This window comes from Xenopus laevis, chromosome 1L (assembly GCF_017654675.1).
Source record: "Xenopus laevis strain J_2021 chromosome 1L, Xenopus_laevis_v10.1, whole genome shotgun sequence".
In the NCBI taxonomy this organism is placed as follows: Eukaryota; Metazoa; Chordata; class Amphibia; order Anura; family Pipidae; genus Xenopus; species Xenopus laevis.
Window position 1 is genome coordinate 86,517,046 of NC_054371.1, and position 21,516 is coordinate 86,538,561.

A 21,516-nucleotide genomic window follows, 5' to 3' on the forward strand; every position below is an offset into this window, starting at 1 on the left:
TGCCACATACTTAGGTAAACCCATGCATATCAGGCATGAAACTGTTCAGCAGACCCAGCCATTCATATCTAGAGTGTTTTATCTGGTTACCTAATGATATGTGTGTGAGAGCTGTAGACTGGAAGCTTTGAGGTCAGTTTTAAAAAATGTCACAATTTTTGTATAAAAAATTATAACTTTATGAAAGAATTGCAACTGGTAGTTTGGAGTTCAAAAATATATTTACCCATTTTGGATTCATCAGAATCTGTTCTTTCCAAAAATGTGTAGTTTTCTAGGGTAAACCTACTGGAATGTTTGACCTTGAAATCAGAAGTATGCCGTTTTGTGGAGCGGTGCTTTGGAAATTTGGTAGTGTTCTGCTTGGAGATTTTGACCTATACAAGTGAGAAATCTCCATAAAACTATACATATTTGGTATTGGCGCTTTCAGGAGACATAAAACTTTCCAAATCTGTTGTGTTCTTATGCATAAAATAAATGTTGTTTCTGATATATGTTTTTATGTTATGGTAAACATGATTTTTTAGACAATTGCAAGTACACCAAAATTCTAGCATATTTTGAAAGCTTCGGTTGTCCTGAAAAAAACGATAGATTGTTTTCCTGGGTAAACTCATAGAACCCCAGGAAAGGCCCTTAAAGTGGAAGAGCGCAAAATGTTCTGGCAATAACAGTACCAAGTCGGCCAAATTGGTGAAAAGGTTTAAAGAGACATGAGCTGCAGTAATCTTGTGTGCTCTTCTGTGGCTAAGCCAAATGACATGGCATCACTCTAATTCTCTATACTTATCATTAGATTATCATTAGTTTTAAGTGCCCTTAGACTGCCTCCCTTCCCCCAATAAGGGTCAGTTTAGGTTCAAGTCTCATTGGAAAACAACTATATTGGTTCTATAATTTATACAACAGTTGGTACAAATATAAAGTCATATTAGCTAAAATGTTACCTTTGAGGTGCTTGTTACAAAATACATTATAAATACCTTGTAAATGCTGCCTACAATATGATTATTTATGGTATGATATTGTTATGCCTCAGTCATACACCTGCACACCAGTTTGTATTACTAAGCTACTAGAGGCAACTTATTTGCTGATTCTAGTGCATAAAAGGTTAAAATCTCCCATTTAGAAAATTTCCCTGTTGAATATGAAAAAAAACATGAGTCCAGATATCATGAGATAGTTTGAAAGATATAACACCCATATAATGAACCAGTCTATATAACACTATGATGATGGAAGACAAAACATTAGAGAATACTTTTGGTTCCTTGAATCATTTAGAATTGTCTATATCCAGAATCCATTACCCAGAAATCTCCAAATGACATTCAAGTAGAGTCCTCTTATCCTCTTAATTGCTCTATAACCGTTATTTGGTAAATTATTGTAAGAATCCTGTTTGTTATAAATTAACTCTGTAAATTGCTGGCACTCTATCAATAGATGATGATGCGGCTGGGCAGCCACTTGGAAAGCATGGGCCCCAAGTAATCTAAAAAGCTCTTTGCAGGAATTATCATTTCAAAGACATGACAGTAGGGATGGGTGAATTTTTTCGCCTTGTTTCGCCAAAAAAATGACGCCCATAGACTTGTATGGCGTTGTGCGTCAAAATAAAAAGACGCGTCAAATTTCGCCGCAGCAGGTGTTGCCGACATTTCGCCGGCGGCGAATTTTTGACGAAATGAAACAGGTCAAATTCGCCCATCCCTACATGACAGAAAATGTGTTTTGTCATTTCATTAATAGATTTATGTTTTAAATTCTTGATAAAGTTTAGTACAATTATCATTATTATTATCTCCCACCACCAAGAATAAGCTGAGTAATTTTCTGAATAAACAAACCCCTCCCTTCTCCTATTTGCTGCCTCTTGTTCACAGACACAGAAGAGTTCATTATATATTGGAAGGGGTAATTGCCCAAAATAAAATTGCATAAAAAATGGTATATGAATTAGCATAGAAAACATAGTAGCTAGTAAAATTGCAAAAGAAATATGCATAATGTAACTAATCCAGTTTCCCTTATACAGCTTTGCTACTGATAATGCCAATGGACCATTTAAGGTGGTGCCAACTGTAAAATTGTGTAAAACTGTGTAATAAAAAAATTTATTGCACAGCAGCTTTATAAAATTGCACTTTTTTTTGAGACCGGGGATAATGAACAATTGGGGAAATCGATCCAGAAAAGCATAAATCCTCTGAGTAGCAGGGGAAAATATTGTCATAATAAAGTGCCCAATGCAGCAACCCCAGGTATTTGTATACTTTTTTTTTTTTTTACAACATAATTTTTTTACAACATAATTTTTAACATACTTCTTTATGTGCAATGCCTCTGACATCCATGCCTAATAGCTACATCAAATAAGCCTGAAATTTGCCCCCAGCTCCATCTGTGTTTAAGTTTTAATGCAGGATTAATAAAAACAATATCTCCCATTGCCCCTAATTAACTTTTCAATCTGATGCTGAGTTTAATTGAAACTGTTGGCTCTTTTTGCCCATGATGTTACTGGCTCTGATATTACATTTGGTTGTATAATAATCTGCAGTTAGTTCAACATTTAATTTCATAATAATACAAGTTTCATCAAATGCATCTATTATTAAAAGGAACTTTTATGATGGCAGTAAAGAAATTGAGAGCATGGGAACAGAACTAAAAGTATCCGTGTTAGATCAAAGCTTGCTCTAATGCAGACTAATTGCGAGCTATGGGCATAATCTTGTATTATCACAGGTCAATCTGACATTGTAAATGTGGGAAGGCTTTTGCAATGCCATGTCCCAAGGTAAAAATGTTGCTCTCCCACATGGTTTCTCATGAGCATCATCAGTCACCTTTTGTTCCAAACTGGTAATTTGACAGACTGGCCTTGTGCTTTGCTGCTGATGAAATGAATTTTATAAGTCATGAATTATGTGACTATTTCAGCTATTATCAGACATAATATAAAATGGCCTGTGCAAAAAAATCTAAATCACAAGTTCTATAAAATCAGATCAAATATAACATTTTCTGTTAACTTGGTAATATTGGTTGTTCATGGACAGGAAAACAGCTAATTGATTGTGTACAGAGGGTGGTTGTCAATTAGTGATGGGCGAATACATTCGCCAAGCGTGAATTCACTGTGAATTTCCGAGTTTCGACACTGGCGAAAAAAATTCGTGAAACTCCCATGAATTTGGACTATTAGCACTATTAGGACGCCCATTGACTTTAACGCCGGCGTCAAAATTGCTGTGAGCGTCAAAATTTATGCAAATTGACGAGGGCGTCAAAATTTGATGTGGGCATCTAAGTTCGAGTTACGCAAATTTTTCTTCGTTTCGCGAATCGAAATGGGAGAAATTCGCCCATCACTATTGTCAATGGTACATTCTTTCTTTACAGTAGGGTTTTATGTAGGGATCTACATTAGTTAGGTCCACATTAATGAATAAATTTAATTTGTATATTAATAACAAGGTAGTTAATTGAAAACAATTTATCTGTGCTTGCAGATAACACACAACTATGCAGCTCAATTAATTCCATCCAGAATTCTTGCAGGAGCATATGGACAAACTGGCACTTTGAGTGACTAAGTGGCAGATGATATTCAATATTGATAAAGGTAAAGTCATGCACCTGGGATGTAAAAATATGTAAGCACTAGGGAAAGGAGAAGGACCTAGGGGTACTTGTGAATAAACTTGACTGTAGCAAGAAATGCCAGCAAGAAGGGCAAACAAAGGTTTTGATATGGAGCAGAGGGGTCATACTGCCTCTTTGCAAAGCATGTAAAAGGGTGATCGAGTGTTGAGTGTAAATGTGTATGTGAGGTATGTAAGTTGTATGAATGTGAAATGTTAAATGTCTATGTGATTTAATTGTGTTTGAAAATAAAAACAGTTGCGTAATTGCAGCTTTTACAATATGGACTTAGTGGAATAAAACACTTTTTATATCTATATAGGGTCACTTTCTCAAAGTTCCCCTTATAAAATCCTTTACTTTGCAGTTTAATATAGCATTACAGAACCCCCTATAAAAAAAACACTTTACCTATATAAACTCTTACTCCTGCCCATGGTCTGTAATGTAAAGTTTAAAACAAGGGAGCTCCGCTTCTCTGTTCCCTCCTGTGTGTCGTTTGGTATGGCACCACCAAACATCATGTCCTGTGTCACCATGCCTAATCTTCTGGCTGGACTGGGGCAGAGCAAACTCCTACACGTTTTTTCAAGAATGCCGCCTAGGGCTTTACTTCCCATCAATGGGACTGCGTCTCCCATCATGCTCAGCTTGTCCACACTAAGTTCTATACCAGGAAAACATACTATTCCCAAATCATAATACGCAATTAAACAATCCAAATATTACTGCATATACTTAATAAAACCTTCCAAACAATACTGCATATTCGCCAATTAAACATTCCAGGTGTTACTACATCTTCCCTTAATACATAGTAATGCCTGATACATACTGTTCACCTAGAGGATATCTTGTGAATATTTAAAGGGATACTGTCATGGGAAAAAATCAAAAAGCATCAGTTAATAGTGCTGCTCTAGCAGAATTCTGCGCTGAAATTAATTTCTCAAAAGAGCAAACAGATTTTTTTATATTTAATTTTGAAATATGACATGGGGCTAGAAATATTGTCAGTTTCCCAGCTGCCCCAGTCATATGAATTGTGCTCTGATAAACTTCAGTCACTCTTTGCTGCCGCACAGCAAGTTGGAGTGATATAACCCTCTCCCCCCCCAGCAGCCTAACAACAGAACAATGCGAAGGTAACCAGATAGCAGCTCCATAACACAAGATAACAGTTCCCTGGTAGATCTAAGAACAGCACGCAATAGTAAAAGCCAGGTCCCATTGAGACACATTCAGTTACATTGAGTAAGAGAAACAATAGCCTGCCAGAAAGCAGTTCCATCCTAAAGTTCTGGCTCTTTCTGAAAGCACATGACCAGGCAAAATAACCTGAGATGGCTGCCTGCACACCAATATTACGACTAAAAAACATACACTTGCTGGTTCAAGAATTACATTTTATATTATAGAGTGAATTATTTGCAGTGTAAACAGTGTGTTTCAGAAATAAAAACTACATCATAAAAAATGTGTGGTGTTCTGATATAAAGTTGCACTAACCTGGTAAATGGCACAAGGCCTTATAAGAAACTGCAACCACAATTGAGTGCATATTAAAACATCAGGACACAATTGTGTCATGTACAAATCTACAGGAGGCAAGTTTTTTTAGAATTGAAGGAATGAACATTGGATTTTGGGAAAAAGCATGGAAATTTGTGTCTAAAATTGCACTATTCATCCTTACTTGTGGTCAGATAGATAGATGAGAGAAAGATAGATTCTAAATAGAGACAGATGCTAAATATAGACATATACTAAATAAAGACAGATGCTAAATATAGACAGAGGCAAATGGACATAACACAGATATCTCATAGATACTGTATAGATAGACAAAGAATATAAATAGATGACGTGCTGTCAGATGTAGATAAAGACAGACATAATATAAACAGCTAGATATGGAAAGATCCATAGATGATATCATTAGCAGCAGTAATTGCAATAATTTGTGGCTGGCTGGTACCTGTTCTCTCTTCCGCACTGTTGCACTTTGACATTTTGAAATGCTAAATGAGCCATGTGATGACCATTAACACATCATACACACAAATAAATAATATTGGCAGAGATCTTACATTCTTAAACAGCTCAATTTAACCCAAGTTGACATTTTAAAATCACACATTAACCAAAGGCCAAGGCACATAATATCTGCAGTTTTAAGACTAAAGTGCCATTGACCTTTATGAAAAATCTGAAAATGATTGGAGATTATAACATTTGTAAGAAGCAAAAATTAATAACACAGAAATAAAATTTGTGTTCCTCATCTCACATGACGCTCTTAAAATCACTGTTGTTTTAGAAAGCACCAGCAAAAGGTGTGAGTGCAGCAAAGATGCATACTTAGTACCCTAGGACTTGTGTCTATATTGTTGGTAAATGATTCCTTTTGTCTTGTATGGCTTCTTTGAACATGCCAGGTGGGTCTATAGTGGTCTCAGGCAGGCAAAATGAAGCAATAGCTGGTGATAATTAGTATAATGTACTTGTTTCTTGGTTATTTTGTGCAGCTGCAGCATCTTCATCCTGGATCAGTAATGGATTTCCTGGCAGAAATATCTAGGGGTGTATTTATAACTGTGTAAGCACAAACTAAATAGCTTTTTACAAAATTCTGTAGCAGAGTAGCAAGGAAAGCTGCATTAAATGTGTCATTTGTTACAGAATTGTAGCTTCTATCCTTGTTCTAACACGGTAACTGCTTGAATCTAAGGTAATTCTGGCATACGCAGTTTTCGAAATATAATAATTTGGGACAGCTGAATCATATATAAGGTACAAGGAGGCCAATAAATCGTGCAAAGAAGCTATAATGCAAGCGAAAAGTGATATGGAAAAGGATATTGCAGCAAGCAGTAAAAAAATCCAAAATTATTTTTTAAATATGTTAATATTAAAAAAATGAAGTAGGAAGGGGTGGGACCTTTACTATCAGAGGGGGGTCAGCTGGTTGATGAAAACAAAATAAAAGTGCAGATTCTGAAATTCAAAAGAGACTAGAACATGTTAAGATTAACAAAGGTCCAGGGCCAGATGGTATTCATCCCAGGGTACTTAGCGAGCTTAGCTCTGTGATTGCCAAACCTCTTTACTTAATTTTTCAGGATTCATTGAGATCTGGCATAGTGCCGAGAGACTGGCGAATTGCTAATGTGGTGCCTCTATTCAAAAAAGGATCCCGTTCTCAGTCTCAAAACTATAGGCCAGTTAGTCTGACGTCAGTGGTAGGAAAGCTTTTCGAAGGGTTAATAAAGGATAAGATACTGGACTTCATAGCAAATCACAATACTATGAGTTTGTGCCAGCATGGTTTTATGCATAATAGATCTTGCCAGACTAACTTCATTTCTTTTTATGAGAAGGTAAGTAGGGACCTCGATTCTGGGATGGCAGTGGATGTGATTTACCTAGACTTTGCTACAGCATTTGATACAGTGCCACACAAAAAGTTACTGGTTAAATTAAGGAATGTTGGCCTGGAACATAGTATTTGTACCTGGATAGAGAACTGGCTAAAAGATAGACTACAAAGAGTGGTGGTAAATGGAACATTTTCTAATTGGACCAGTGTTGTTAGTAGAGTACCGCAGGGATCTGTACTAGGTCCCTTGCTTTACAACTTGTTTATTAATGACCTGGAGGTGGGCATTGAAAGTACTGTTTCTATTTTTGCAGATGATACTAAATTGAGCAGAACTATAGGTTCCATGCAGGATGCTGCCACTTTGCAGAGTGATTTGTCTAAACTGGAAAACTGGGCAGCAAACTGGAAAATTAGGTTCAATGTTGATAAATGCAGGTTATGCACTTTGGCAAAAATAATATAAATGAAAGTTATACACTAAATGGCAGTGTGTTGGGAGTTTCCTTAAATGAGAAGGATCTAGGGGTTTTTGTAGATAACAATTTGTCTAATTCTGGGCAGTGTCATTCTGTGGCTACTAAAGCAAATAAAGTTCAGTCTTGCATAAAAAAGGGCATTAACTCAAGGGATGAAAACATAATTATGCCTCTTTATAGGTCCCTGGTAAGGCCTCATCTGGAGTATGCAGTGCAGTTTTGGACTCCAGTCCTTAAGAGGGTTATAGATGAGCTGGAGAGAGTGCAGAGACGGGCAACTAAATTGGTTAGAGGGATGGAAGACTTAAATTATGAGGGTAGACTGTCAAGGTTGGGGTTGTTTTCTCTGGAAAGAAGGCGCTTGCGAGGGCACATGATTACACTTTACAAGTACATTAGAGGACATTATAGACAAATAGCAGGGGACCTTTTTACCCATAAAGTGGATCACCGTACCAGAGGCCGCCCCTTTAGACTAGAAGAAAAGAATTTTCATTTGAAGCAACGTAGGGGGTTCTTCACAGTCAGGACAGTGAGGTTATGGAATGCACTGCTGGGTGATGTTGTGATGGCTGATTCAGTAAATGCCTTTAAGAGTGGCTTGGATGATGTTTTGGAGGGACAGAATATCAAAGGCTATTGTGATACTAAACTCTATAGTTAGTATAGATATGGGTATATATAATTTATGTGAAAGTATGGAGGGGTGTGTGTATGGATGCTGGGTTTTCATTTGGAGGGGTTGAACTTGATGGACTTTGTATTTTTTCAACCCAAATTAACTATGTTACTATGTAACTATGTAATGCACAGAGCCTATACTGGAATTAATGCCAAAAGGGAAGGTTAATATCCATAAATAGATATTAATATTTTACACACAGTTTTTGTGTTAAACGAAACACAAAAAACACCCTAGTGTCTAAAAGCTATCACCACTGCATTGTAGGAATCCTGTTCTTATTATGACCAGACCTTGAAAACTGTCACATACCAAATGATACAGTTGAAGCACAATTCTGGGAAATGGCTTTTTGATTAAATCTTTAAAGATTTACTCATGATGCAAAATCTGTTATAACGTTAAGCCAGTACTGCTCTGAGCATGATCACCATACAAGAAGATCTGGGCCCAATTTGGTCACCCAGAAGCTTGGCCAAATCAGACTAATACAATCAACTTTTTCCCATAAAAAGGATCACCAGAGGCAATCCTTTTAGACTAGAGAAACAGAACTATCATCTGAAGCAGTGTAGGCGGTTCTTCACAGTGAGGACAGTGAGGTTGTGGTTGATCTGGCGAGGTAGTTAGTGGCTTAGTGCACAACTCTCTTACAATCTGATTTGTCAGACTGATTATTTACAAAACTGTGAATACTCATATTGAACAAATTGCCCAAAAGTCTTTAAGTCTTTCATCGATTCATCAATCCTAGATTTAATTTATCAACAGTAACAATAGTTGCTGACGAGGAATGGAACCGCAAAAGAGTCATGTGAATCCTCTATTCTATATGCATCAGGGTTAGTTAGATGTTTGGGTTGCAATATTGGGTAAACAAAAATGGCGGTGCCTTAGGTGAAGTCATAGGTAATGTAGGTTATGTAAGTGTAGGTTATGTAAGTGGTAGGACCTGGAATAGGTTAGGGATAGAAACCCTGGTAGATAGGGGTGATGGGGAGGACAAAGTATAGTTGTACGTTAACCCAGGTTAAGCTATGTTAAACTATTTGGTCATATGCAACTTTCAATAGTTAATGGATACATCCATTAAGTTTTTTAAACTTTATTGTTTTTGATGGTTGAATAGTAGTTATGTTTGCCATCAATTTTATTTCCAGTTGGTAAAAAAAAAATCAAGTTGCCGCCTTTCCACCCAAAGCTGCTGTCATCACATGTGACAAATTCATATAACCTTGTGGAACAAGATTCTGAATACTCTTGGTAACTCAACAGAAAAATGGGATTAAATTAAAAAATGTTTTAGAAAACAGTGCAGATACTAACACAGGCCACCGGGTGGTGATGTTTGACTGCAAAAAATACCTTCATGCTTAGAATTTCAGATGTTCAAAGATTCCTGAGCATTAATTTACACTAATAAAGTGGATTCATTTTCAGCGCTTGCAGTAATTGAATCTACTAATGCTCAGATTTGGGACCAAAATGTTTCCTTGATAATCTGTAATAAGCAAAGTGGTTCACCTTTACTGTTTAATGAGCTTCAGCCTCCCAATCTCTGCTGTCTGTGCCAGGCATAATATGAAGTTCATTCTGCAGGGTGACTGTCTCCGTTACATTTGCCTTTTGATATTTCTCAACACCAATGTTATTGTACAGGGATGGGACCTGTTATCCAGAATGCTTGGGACCTGGGGTTTTCCAGATAACAGATCTTTCCATAGTTTGGATCATCATACCTTGAGTCTACTAGCAAATCATGTAAACAATTAATAAACTAAACAGGCTGGGTTTGCTTCCAATAAGGATTAATTATATCTTAGTTTGGATCGAGTACAAGGTACTGTTTTATTATTACAGAGAAAAATGAAAGCATTTTTTAAAATTTGGATTATTTGGATAAAATTGAGCCAATGGGAGATGACCTTTCTGTAATTCGGAAATTTTTAAATAATGGGTTTCTGGATAACAGATCCCATACCTGTACTTTAAAGGATAATTATACCCTTAATTAAAAAAAAACCCTACCCTCCAACCCTACATAGACCCCCTCCCTGCTCCCCCCAGCCTAGGTATTACTCTGGGTAAATTCCCCCCTAACCTGCGGCTGCAGGGGGGCCCAGGAGGTATAGGGGCCCCATGAGGTCCTAATTGATATACAGTTTCAATAAATATTGGTAAAACAAGTTAACCCCTAGACATTTTGGGGGCCTGAAAAACAATTTGCTGAGGGCCCAGTAATATCTAGTTACATTACTGCAGACTGCCAGGGTAAAATGATATCTACAACTTTCTAGAAAGCTTTCAACTGCCAAATTTGTTATAAAGAAGGAATTTTTCAACCAACTTGAGATTTAAACCAAAAGAATCCTACAAAACTGATCTGACAGAAAGAAAACCAAAAGTTTTCAATTTGGACAATTTTGATTTCCGTCTTCCAAACGAATTGTGTAATCTTAAATTTATAAATGTAATTTCTGTTACAGGGTATTCAGTTTACAAATGGACTTTTGTTGGTGAATGTTATTTTTCAAGCTGTGAATGGCAGATAATGTTTTTGGGTTTTTTTGCTTTAGATTCTTATACAGATCCACCAAATAGAAAATCTATGAAAATGTTATTGCTGCAGTATGTTGCACTGAAATGCCCAACTCATTGTTCTCACCAAATTGGCGGGCAAAATATGTTAGTGAGTTCTGTGTTTACTGCCTGCCCATTCCCTGGTCCCTCTTTCTTTAGTAATTATCTGTGCAAGTACATATATTTTTAGATTTTTATGTTGTAGTCCCTGCATGGTTGCATTTCTTGGGAAAAGTGTCTGCTGATCAGGTCACAGTCACAGGGCTAAATCCTCCCCTGCCATTAGCTTTTACAGGAGAGATGTTGCCAACACCAAAGCACAGGTTGCACAGCTTGCAGCTTTTATTATAGAGAAATTGCTCAGATCACCACCTGTTTTTAAAGGGCATAAGACCTCCATTAAAAGTATTGGAGTGGGGGTGCAGATAATGGTGGAGAGGATCAAGCTTGTGACTGAGACCAATGCCCAGAGCAGGAGACACCTTTACATGCAACAAGGTACCAGCTTATGAAAAATTTGACCAGAAGTAAAAGTCAATTTTATTATCATAAAACCCATGTTAAGTCCCCACATTTTATGTTTTCCTGGATTTTACACATATTTTTGTGGTCCCTGGGAAAAAAGTTCAGAATCTGCTCCTGGAATACTGACCTGCCATACTAAAACACCAAAGACAGGAAATTTAGACTTAGATTTTGGAAAAATGGTAAAAAAAAAAAAATAAAAGATGAAAAGTTATTGGAAAAAGTCTTTATTTCTGGTGAACAATCCCAATAAAACTGAACTGAAAAAAGTGTGGAAGGTGAACAACCCTTTAACAATAGTTAAACCATGCTGGATGCAAGATTTAACATTGCTCAATAAGTGAAGAACTGCACAGGATATTTTGTAGCATATCGTCAATATGATAAATTGCAAGTTAGATGTGGCTGTACATGTAAAATAATAGTTTTGATATTAAAGTGATACTGACACTAAAAAGCAACTTTTTAAAATATGAATGTACATTAAAAGTTACCTAAAGGTCATGCTGATTGTTTTTTTGCAGAGAGTTTTGTTTTTGTTATTGTTAGTTATTGTTAGTTGAAGTTCCTAAACCTGACTGTTTTGCCAACCCGACTGTCCCATCTCAGCCTGTCAGTTAGAGCTTCTAATGCTAACGGACTCCTGCTGCACAAATATGGCAGCCCCCTCATAGGTGATCACAGGGAGTCAGTAATGTAAAAGCATTGGGCAAATAATTTATGGCAAAATTATAAGAAGCATGCAAAGTCAATTTATGGTAGATTTAATAAAAACTTACATTTCTGGTGTTGGTATCTCTTTAAGGGGTTATTTATCAAAGGTCGAGTTTGTGAGTTTTTTTGTACTTCGAATAAACTCACAACATGAATGTCTTCTAATTTATGAAAAAACTTGAATGGAAAAAACTTGAATTTGGGGCGAAAAACCTGAATACTGGAATTATTTGAGTTTTCATTGAGGAAAAAAAAATCGCTCAAGTTTTAGTTTTAATTAATCAAGTTTTTAGTCTAATATAAGTTTTCGGTCGAAACCTACTGAAAAAAACTTCATGAAGGCTATTAATATCTTCAAATAGTTCAAGGGACTTCTGCCATTGACTTTTACATGACCTCGACAGGTTTTAGCCAGTGTATTTTCAGATTCGAGTTTTCTTGAAAAATTTGTTTTTTTTTACAAAAAAATGAAAAAACTAGTTTTTTTGTTTAACCTGAAAAATGTAAAAAAAAATTTTAACCGAAAATCAGAATTTTTACTGAAAACTACCCTTGAAAACTCGAATTTTTCAGGAAAAAAAAAACTCGACCTTTTATAGTGTTGATAGGTTAACAACCTGAAATTTGCCATGCCCGTTAACATGACTGAGGGAAAGGCATGCTGCTTTTTCATCTAGCACGATAAAGTCTGACTTGAGCAGATTATTTAAATGCAAAGGAAAGGTACAACGTGAATAGGAATCACTCACATTTTTCTCTATCCTTTAACAATAGTTCCCTCTAGCGGTGGGGCTGGGCATGCACAGGGCTGGGCTTCACTCTTCTTCACTCACTAAATTTGTTTACAAACACTTGCTTTAAAATATATTATTGGTTTTAATACAGCCTAGCCTCATAATCCAGCAAGCAAATGACTCAAATACCAATCTCCAAACAGCTTACTTATATATAAGTAACAACTCAATTATATATAGTGGAATCAGCCACAATCCCACAATGATAAGATTTACAGTGCACCATCCCTGGCGATTTAGTTGTTAATCTGCATCTTAACACGCAGAAATCACCCACAAATTGTTGAGTAAAAATGTATTTCAAGATTGTTCTACTCTAGATTTACAATAGCAATGCACCAAATCCAGTACACAATCAGACCCCTTCCAGTATCATATATAAGATTTGGATTGGCTGAATCTTTATTGATCATCCAAATTGAAACAACTGTGCTACTCTAAAGCTGGGCCCCCAATGTTTTTTACCCATGAGCCCAGCGCCGGATTTCCGACCAGGCGGCCGCGCGGTCCTAACGCCCACCTCACCTCCCCTTCCCAGCGCGCCGGCGCAGCTGCTGTAATTGAATGGGGACGCACGCGTCCCCATAGTGCGGCTGGGCCCTAGGCCTGGGCCTATGCTTGCCGCAAATATGGGCCTGCATGAGCCACTTTCACTTGTAAAAGAGTTGAAGAGCAACACAATCATGAACATAGTTCCAGGAGGTCCCAAATTAGGGCTGTGGTTGGCTACTTGTTAGCCTGTAAGTGGACTGGCGACCTACAGGAGTTGGCTACTTGTTAGCCTGTAAGTGGACTGGCGACCTACAGGAGGCTCTGTTTGGCAGTACACCTGGTTTTTATGCAACCAAGACTTGCCTCCAAGCCAGGAATTCAAATATAAACACCTGCTTAGAGGCCACTGAGAGCAACATCCAAGGGGTTGGTGAGCAACATGTTGCTCTTAAGCCACTGGTTGGGAAACACTACTCTAAAACATCAGACAACTGAATTTGACAATTTTTTAAATTATTGTGAAATATATATTTTTTCTCTTAAAATATCAACAGTAACACTACAGGATTAATTTGCCTTTAAATCACTTATATATAGCATTTGTCTAAAAATACACTTTTACACTGGTTAGCAGGAAGCCGAAAATACTCCTGAATCCAATTCAACCCAGACACTGATGCCAAGACAATTTTAAAAAAAGAATTGTTTTAAAATAATTGTTGGTTTAAAGTCCAGAAAACGTAATTATGCACATTTCATTAAGAATTCTTTATCGTTAAATGGCCTTCAGAGGGAACCAGAGAACCTTAAACTTTGGTCAAGTTGATTACAGTTTAATCAGAGGCATTTCTTTAGAACTCTAAAGAATCTTAATGTAGCACACATTGTGTAATTTGCATTTGCTTCCAATGCTCTTATAAGATAATAATGAGAACTGGGCAACTCCTACAACACAATTTACCAGTGCAAACTCATTTTCTAATCCCATGGGTTAATATTAACAAGAACTGAGTTAACAAAAAAATGAAGATCAATATTATATGACATGTGAAAGAACGGAATTGGCATTGTTCCCAAGCGTTGCAATAAAAGGCCAAGAGGAAAGGTAATCAAGAATATCGTAAGATACTCCGAATGGCTTGAATGCTGTAAAGGTCAATGCACTGCAATTTTGTTATTTTTGTAAAAATATTTCTCGCCTTGTTCCTGCAATATCCAGAAATAAGTAACTTTTGTTGATTTGCGGTATTTTAGGTAACTATTTTTATACAGTATATTGGGAGATTACATCTACAGAACATAGCCAAAATAATTTGCTAAAACAAAACAAGGTGCTCTTCCCGTTAAATTCTATGGAAATTAGCATTACTCTCCTGTATGTAAGTATTCTGCAGCTGGATTTGGGGTAATATGGCCAGGAGAAAGCACAAAGTTCACTGAACTCCTTGCAAGGTGTAAAGCAAAAGCTGCTTGAAGTGCCACATAACAGATTAAAGCAGTGACATGTGCAAAGGGCCTGTAGATTCATAGGAATAATACAGATGGCTTTGTGATTGGTTATCTTGTAAACATGCTTAGTAGTGAAAAGGCAGTGATTGGAGAGAGCAGGCAATAGTAAAAAAAATTATAGCAAGATTTTTTTGTGTGTGTGTGTTTATATTGTATTGGGAATAAATCTTGGTAGTACTCTTGGATAATCAAATAACACAAATTATTAAAGAAATCAGTTTGTTATGTCCCGTGGCTGAGAGAATCATAACGCTGGTGGGATTTTCTTTAGTGGAGTTTGAAATAATGTTTTTCATCAGGAATTATGATAATTCTTTATCCTGTGTTTAAAAGAAAAATATCCATTCAACATGGGTCTTATATTTACAATATGCACATTGGTGGATTACTGTTTATCTGGGGAGTCTCTGGGTAGTCCCTAGCGGCCAATTGCTCAATTTCAGCAATTATTCTGCAAGGTAAGGCAAGTGTGACTTCAAATTAGGAGTCAAGCATAGGCTGGGAAAAGGGTGGCGCCAGTAAGCCATGTTGACAGCTCAGACCAACTATTAATATATCCTGATACACCCTTATTATAAATAAAAGGCTTTTATTGCTTATTTTTAGGGCATGTACTGTACTTGAATTAAGGACATATTATTAAGGATAATTATACTGGGTACACCCAGGCAGAAGATTTTCAGTTCATTTTAAGCAGGTCAATTTCTATAGGCAAACTATGTGTGAAACATCAAACTAATATTATGGCTCCCCCTCCACGAGTTGACCCATGCCATCGTAAAGTGGAAAACAGAGTAAACACAACTTGTTTTAATCCATTTGAGCTACTGGGCAAGCCATGTTTCCAGGAAGGATCAGAAGACCACAATACTAAGCAAATGAATACTTGGGAAAAACCTTTTAGAGTAGAAAGACAGTACACATACTTTTAGTGAGTATTTTAAAATAATTCCAGCACACGCAAAATTTCATAAAGTTACTTTATTTTCAATGTACATTTAATTTCAAAAAATATAAATGCTAAAATATCAATTTCTTCATTCTTTTGATTCCATAAAAGTCACATTAGAAAGTTTCATAAAATAGCAATATACTAAATAGACATAATTAGTTCTCGTTGTTATAGGAAAAAAAATCACTACAGTCTGTTTCTGCTGCTTCCTTCTATGTATTTGATCATTCTTTATTTAATAAAATTAAATACAAAATAAAACTTTATGTCCAATAAAGGACAAATATGTTGCTTAACCCCTTATGTGACAGAGTTGCCCAAAACAGATTAAGTGGCAATTATTTATGGACCTCTCTAACACCGGAGGATATGTGTTTGTTTTTTACCAGAAAGTGCTGATCTCTCCCCAACCTTGCCCCAGAAAAAAAAAAAATAGTTCTTACAGTAGCCATGTCATTGACTATAAATTACAGCAGTTGTGTTAACACTAAATAATCAGTATAGGTATGGGACAAAGGTGTTTATAGCTCTTAAAATGGCTCACGGAAAATGCCCTAGCCCTAAGGAAATAAGATGTCTGATTTTTTGGAAGATACACAACGTGGTAGAAAACATATTTTCTGTTGCTGCAAAATCCAGGCCTAGATTTCTAAGTAGCAACTGATTTTTCTGGTATTGAAATGTGCCTGTGAGAAGAGGTCCTAGTTAGCAAAAAATGTAATTATGTCAGTGAAAGAACATTTGTAACATTTAGAGACAGAATTGCAGACTGTCTCTAACAGAAGACATATGCATTATCCAGAAAGCTACAAATTACAAGGCCATCTCCCATAGACTCCATATAAATCAAATAATTAAAATGTTTAAAATTGATTTATTTGTGTCTGTGATATTAAAAAAGCACCTTTAACTTCATCCCAACTGATGTATAATTAACCCTTATTGGAGCAAAACAATCTTGCTGGGTTTAATTAATGTTTAAATGATTTTTAGTAAAGTTTAAATGATTTTTATATCATTCACGTAAACACCCCTTATCCTGAAAACCCCAGGCCCAGAGCATTCTAGATAACACGTCCCATACCTGTATGTGTTTTTTAGCATCTGGGAATGATTTATGTTCTACCTCTAGTTTTCATATATTTGGTATCTTAGCATGGTTCACATGTTTGTATAACAGGGTTTAAGGAGGCCTTATAATAAGATATTACATACTTTTATTTAATTTTCAAGCTTATCATGCTCGGAGATGAAATAACTGTGCAGCCATAGAAACCTTCAACTCTCCAGATATTGTGGAGCTGATGTTTCCAGAATTAATTTTTGAGCAACTCAGAGATGCTAGAGTTGGAACTTTTATGTACCTGGCAAACAGCAAAATGCTCATCCTTGTATTAGTGCTAAGAAAATGATCCTTTTCAGTAAGGTGTCACATATCAAAGGATGTTAGTCACAAGCTTTGTCCCATACCTACACCCAAACATTGCAGCACTCCTTGCATTTCATGTAATAATACATTACACACACATGTCAGCAGTTAATACAGTTCAAGTAAATGAAACATGATTTCAAACTGGAAGACTTATAAAAAATATTGATGTCAAGGTAGTTTCTTACAACCCTTGTACATGCATATAATAGGTGTGTGTTCAATTAAAAAAGGGAAACCCTAGATATTATTGTTGTCTGAGCAAATGAAGTAGCACTAATTGTAGATTCTATAGGTTAATAATATTTCCATTGACGGGTAAACCGGACAAAATGTGTCCTATTTCTATATTTGTCAGGCTTTTTATAATAATCCTTCAGTGCTCTCTTGGGACCAGGTGACTTAAATCCAGTTTGCATCTCAAGTGTATATTTACAAAACCTCAAGGAAACCCTAACTAGTTGACAGTGATATAAAAACTCAGTGATATAAAAACTGAATCCCTAAGTTGGATAATCATATTAGAGAATGGGCTTCACAGAAGAACTGAATGAAATATATAGGCATATTTTATACCATAAGATGTCTGGTTACGTAAAATTGATCCTTAACATCCTTGCCCTTGTCGCCTACCCTGGTGGGCACCTTGATTAGTCAGTAAGTGAGGTACTGCAATTTGGTTTTAGATATCTAAGCTAATTATGCAAACAATGGGCCCCAAAAGACAAGATCTGCTCTTGATCCTAAACCCTTGGTGGAAGGATTTCTCAATCAAATAGATTAAGCATCCTTGGATGCCATTACTAAATGCTATGTGGTGCTGTTGACTATAAAACTCCTCTTCTCCTACATTTTGCAGGACAATAAAATAACTTCAGGAAGGAAATATTCACGGTATATTATTAGCCGCAGCAGAAGGGTTTTGAATTAGGCATTAGAATCAGAATTCCATTATTCTTGGATGATCTCTAAATTCTGTTTCTCACACATATATACATAATTAATGCATATCAATAAAACACAAACTTTTATTAGTGAAACTGTGTCAATACTGCAAATAAAATTACCCATTCAATACGATTAACAATGATTTCTTTGTTGATCCCTATTACCAGTCAGTATTACCATTTATTGCCTACATACAGTGAAAAATACTTTTGGAACCCACAAAATAATGGATTATACATTAGTGCTGCCTCCCTCAAGGTCTATTAAAATTAATCGAGTCGACTGATTAGTTCAAATACAAAACTTTTCAAGCATTTAATCACTTGCTTAATATGGAGATCAAGATATGTTATAATCACATTGTACACAAAACATTCATACAGAAAAATAAAAGCCCAGCTCCTACATATAAGAGGTAGAACTACTTCAAACTATAAATTTCCTGCTGCAGGAAAAAAAATTCATTTTCTTTACAGTCATTAAAAAAGTTTCTTTAAAAAAAAAAAAAAGACAAATTATTATAATATATGTTCAGTGTTAGGCCCCATAATTTAAAGACAAAATCTAGAAGGTATTAAATATTTTGCTTCATTTTATACAAAGTACCAAAAAGTATTTCAAAGAAGATACAAAGACATTGGACATTTATTATATGGCAATGCATGAAGCTGTGTATCTATATTTATTTTATAGACAGAGTCCGAACATGCATTTATACAGGATGGCATGTGGGACTCTTACAAAGATCTGCATAGTTACTCCGCTCCTAACTTTAAGCATAAACATAAAATGGTGTGCTTTAGTTTCAGTAAAATGAAAAAAAGATAAAAAGCATTTACAGAAGAGATGAAAGTGGTGAGATTGGTTAAGATCATTGTTTAACAAAACGAAGGAAGCGCAGAATATTTACAAAATGCTATAGGCAGAAGCTTTCCACATTATTTGTGAAAAGTGCAAAGATGAATTCATATTTGGCTAGTGACCAAAAAACTGTGAAAAACCAAAAAAAAAAAAAAAATTGCAGGCTATGGTTCACAGCTTTATAAAGTTGTTTCTGTTCCCCGGCTCCTCCAGAAATAAGAGTCATCATCTGGCTCGATCTCTATTCTAATTTGAGGCACTATTCGTATTGGAGTACTTGGTGGGCTGTAATAAAGAGATAATATCAATTGTAATAAAGAAAAATATTATTGGAATATGTTTTATTGGGAATAGTCAGCTTTTCCTAGCAGAGCTTATGACCTTGCTGAGCCAGTGTAAACAAGTCTCCTAAGATTCTTAGCAATCATAACCTAAGCATTATTTGGAGATATAATAAGATAAATATTAGTGGAAATAATCTATAAAAGTGAAAGTCTACTAAGGAAACATCTCATATTTGCACTAAGCATTCAGCTAAGCAGAGGTCAATGGGTGGGTAATTTAGCCAATTCCAAAAAAACAAATGAATAGATGTTAATTTGATCTTCCCAATGGACAGTCGAATAGTACTGATGTGAAAAATGGCCTTACATTTAAAGATCAGCTTATTTCATACAAGATATATAGTTAGTTTACACACATTCTTCATATCAAAATAAATAACTTATTACAATATCAAAAATAATTTGCCCCTTTTCTTAAGTGTCCACAAGTTAAGAAAGCAGTAATACCATTCTTTAAATTTCAAAGAGTTGCAACAAGTAAATATTTTAATAAGTTGCTGGTTCATAAAATCTTTCATAAAAAGCTTTCATACCTTGGCATATGTGACTGAAGGAAAGGTATTCTTTCAGCATGACGTGTGTCGCTCAAGGAATGTAAAAGGTTTTTCGCCTAGAAAAATAAAAATGAATAGAAAAAGGATAGCAGATCAAAAGCTGTGTCTTTCAGATATATTTAGATGAAAATAATGAAAATTCTGGGCTAAATGCTTAAATGGCATGTTGGATAATAATCTCAATTAAATTCAAGGGAATTTGATTCATTGAATTTATTGCAAGAGCTTCTTCCAGCAGGGTATCATGCTGATGGCTGAAACATTAGCTTTTCCGCCTAAAATTCTATATAAAAAAGTGCAAAAGTTAGTTATAGCAAAAAGTGATCCTTTAACATTAGAACAATCTAAAGAAGTCCAGCATAGACTAAATATTCAAATGAATAATAATACTGAAGTATGATATTATATTTACATAAAAATGTATTTTTAAATCACTCCATTTTTCCATTGAAACTGACATTACTATAACCAATGCATCACATTGGCTCAGTATGCAATATAGCTTGAAAGTTTTATATATGCAGTCAATATATGCAATAGGCATATGTTACTAAAATGCATAAATCCTGACTGATAACGTTGCTAAACTGCTACATTATTACAGCCATTTAAACAAAAAGGAACAGTAGAAATAGAATTGATATATGAATGAATGAATGAATGAATGGAAGAAAGGATTAATTAATTTCATGATATATATTTTTATATACATAATATTGATAATTTAATACTTGATATTAATTAGTAAAACAGAAAAAATGAGTAGAAAATTAAAAAAAGGTAAAATCACTGACAGCTAGTGGTTTCCACCAATATTGTTTTTGAGGAGCGAAACAACCACAGGGGACATCACACATTATACAGACACTATTCCAACACCATCATGCACCTCCAACATGCAAAAAGTCCCCAACCTCAGACTTATTTTTGTTTTTACATGCAGATTGCAGTGTTTACATGAAAAATAGTTATTACCTCTCTAATACATGCTAAAATAGAAATGCAAAATAAATCCTGTACAATTAAACCAAATCAGTATTTGATGAAGCACTTGATCAAGATGAATAACAGTATTTTACAGTGATGTATTAGGAACCCAAGAACAAGAGACAGTGATGATGATTTTGGCTAATTTCCTGTGCCTTTTATGCAGAATTGGTTAAAGCAAATGGCAGAGCCATATTATCCATAAGTGTCTATAGAAAATCTTCAAATTTCACAAATTCTTTTGACTTTAGTTAATACCGGCATGTGGTGGTGACATTTCATTTTAAAATGATTTGAAACAAAAAAACACCATGGATAAACCTGGCCCTAATATATTACTGAACAGAAAAAAAAGTTAGAACAGTAAAAGCGTTAGATTGGATCGAAAGAAAAGGTGATATTTGGGTGCATGCAGTATCGAAAATTAATATTAATCTGAGAGTACCTTTACAACTTGAGCCTAGTTTTTATTATAAAATGCATTGCAAGTGACGTTGGGTTCAATGCAGACAGGCCATGCTGGAAACTAGAGGGACTCTCTGGGAAGCTTTCAGTTGCAATAAAGAATTGCAATTATTTAGGCTAAAAATGCTCAAGGATAGAGGAACAAAAGTGATAAAAGAATTTCAT

General features: G+C 35.5%; 1 protein-coding gene across 5 annotated transcripts in view; it reads right to left on the bottom strand.

Annotated features, from left to right (window-relative positions):
- Positions 1–15,777: 15,777 nt before the first annotated feature.
- slc4a4.L (solute carrier family 4 member 4 L homeolog) overlaps positions 15,778–21,516 on the bottom strand; it is a 142,482-nt gene continuing 136,743 nt past the window's right edge. For all 5 annotated transcript variants that reach the window (XM_041591075.1, XM_041591074.1, XM_018252575.2 and 2 more), the window contains 2 exons: positions 19,879–19,955; positions 15,778–19,286 (listed from right to left, as the gene is read on the bottom strand). In XM_041591075.1, coding sequence (XP_041447009.1) covers positions 19,912–19,955 — 44 coding nt within the window. In that variant the 3' untranslated portion in view covers positions 15,778–19,286; positions 19,879–19,911. The remainder of the gene's footprint in view (positions 19,287–19,878; positions 19,956–21,516) is intronic.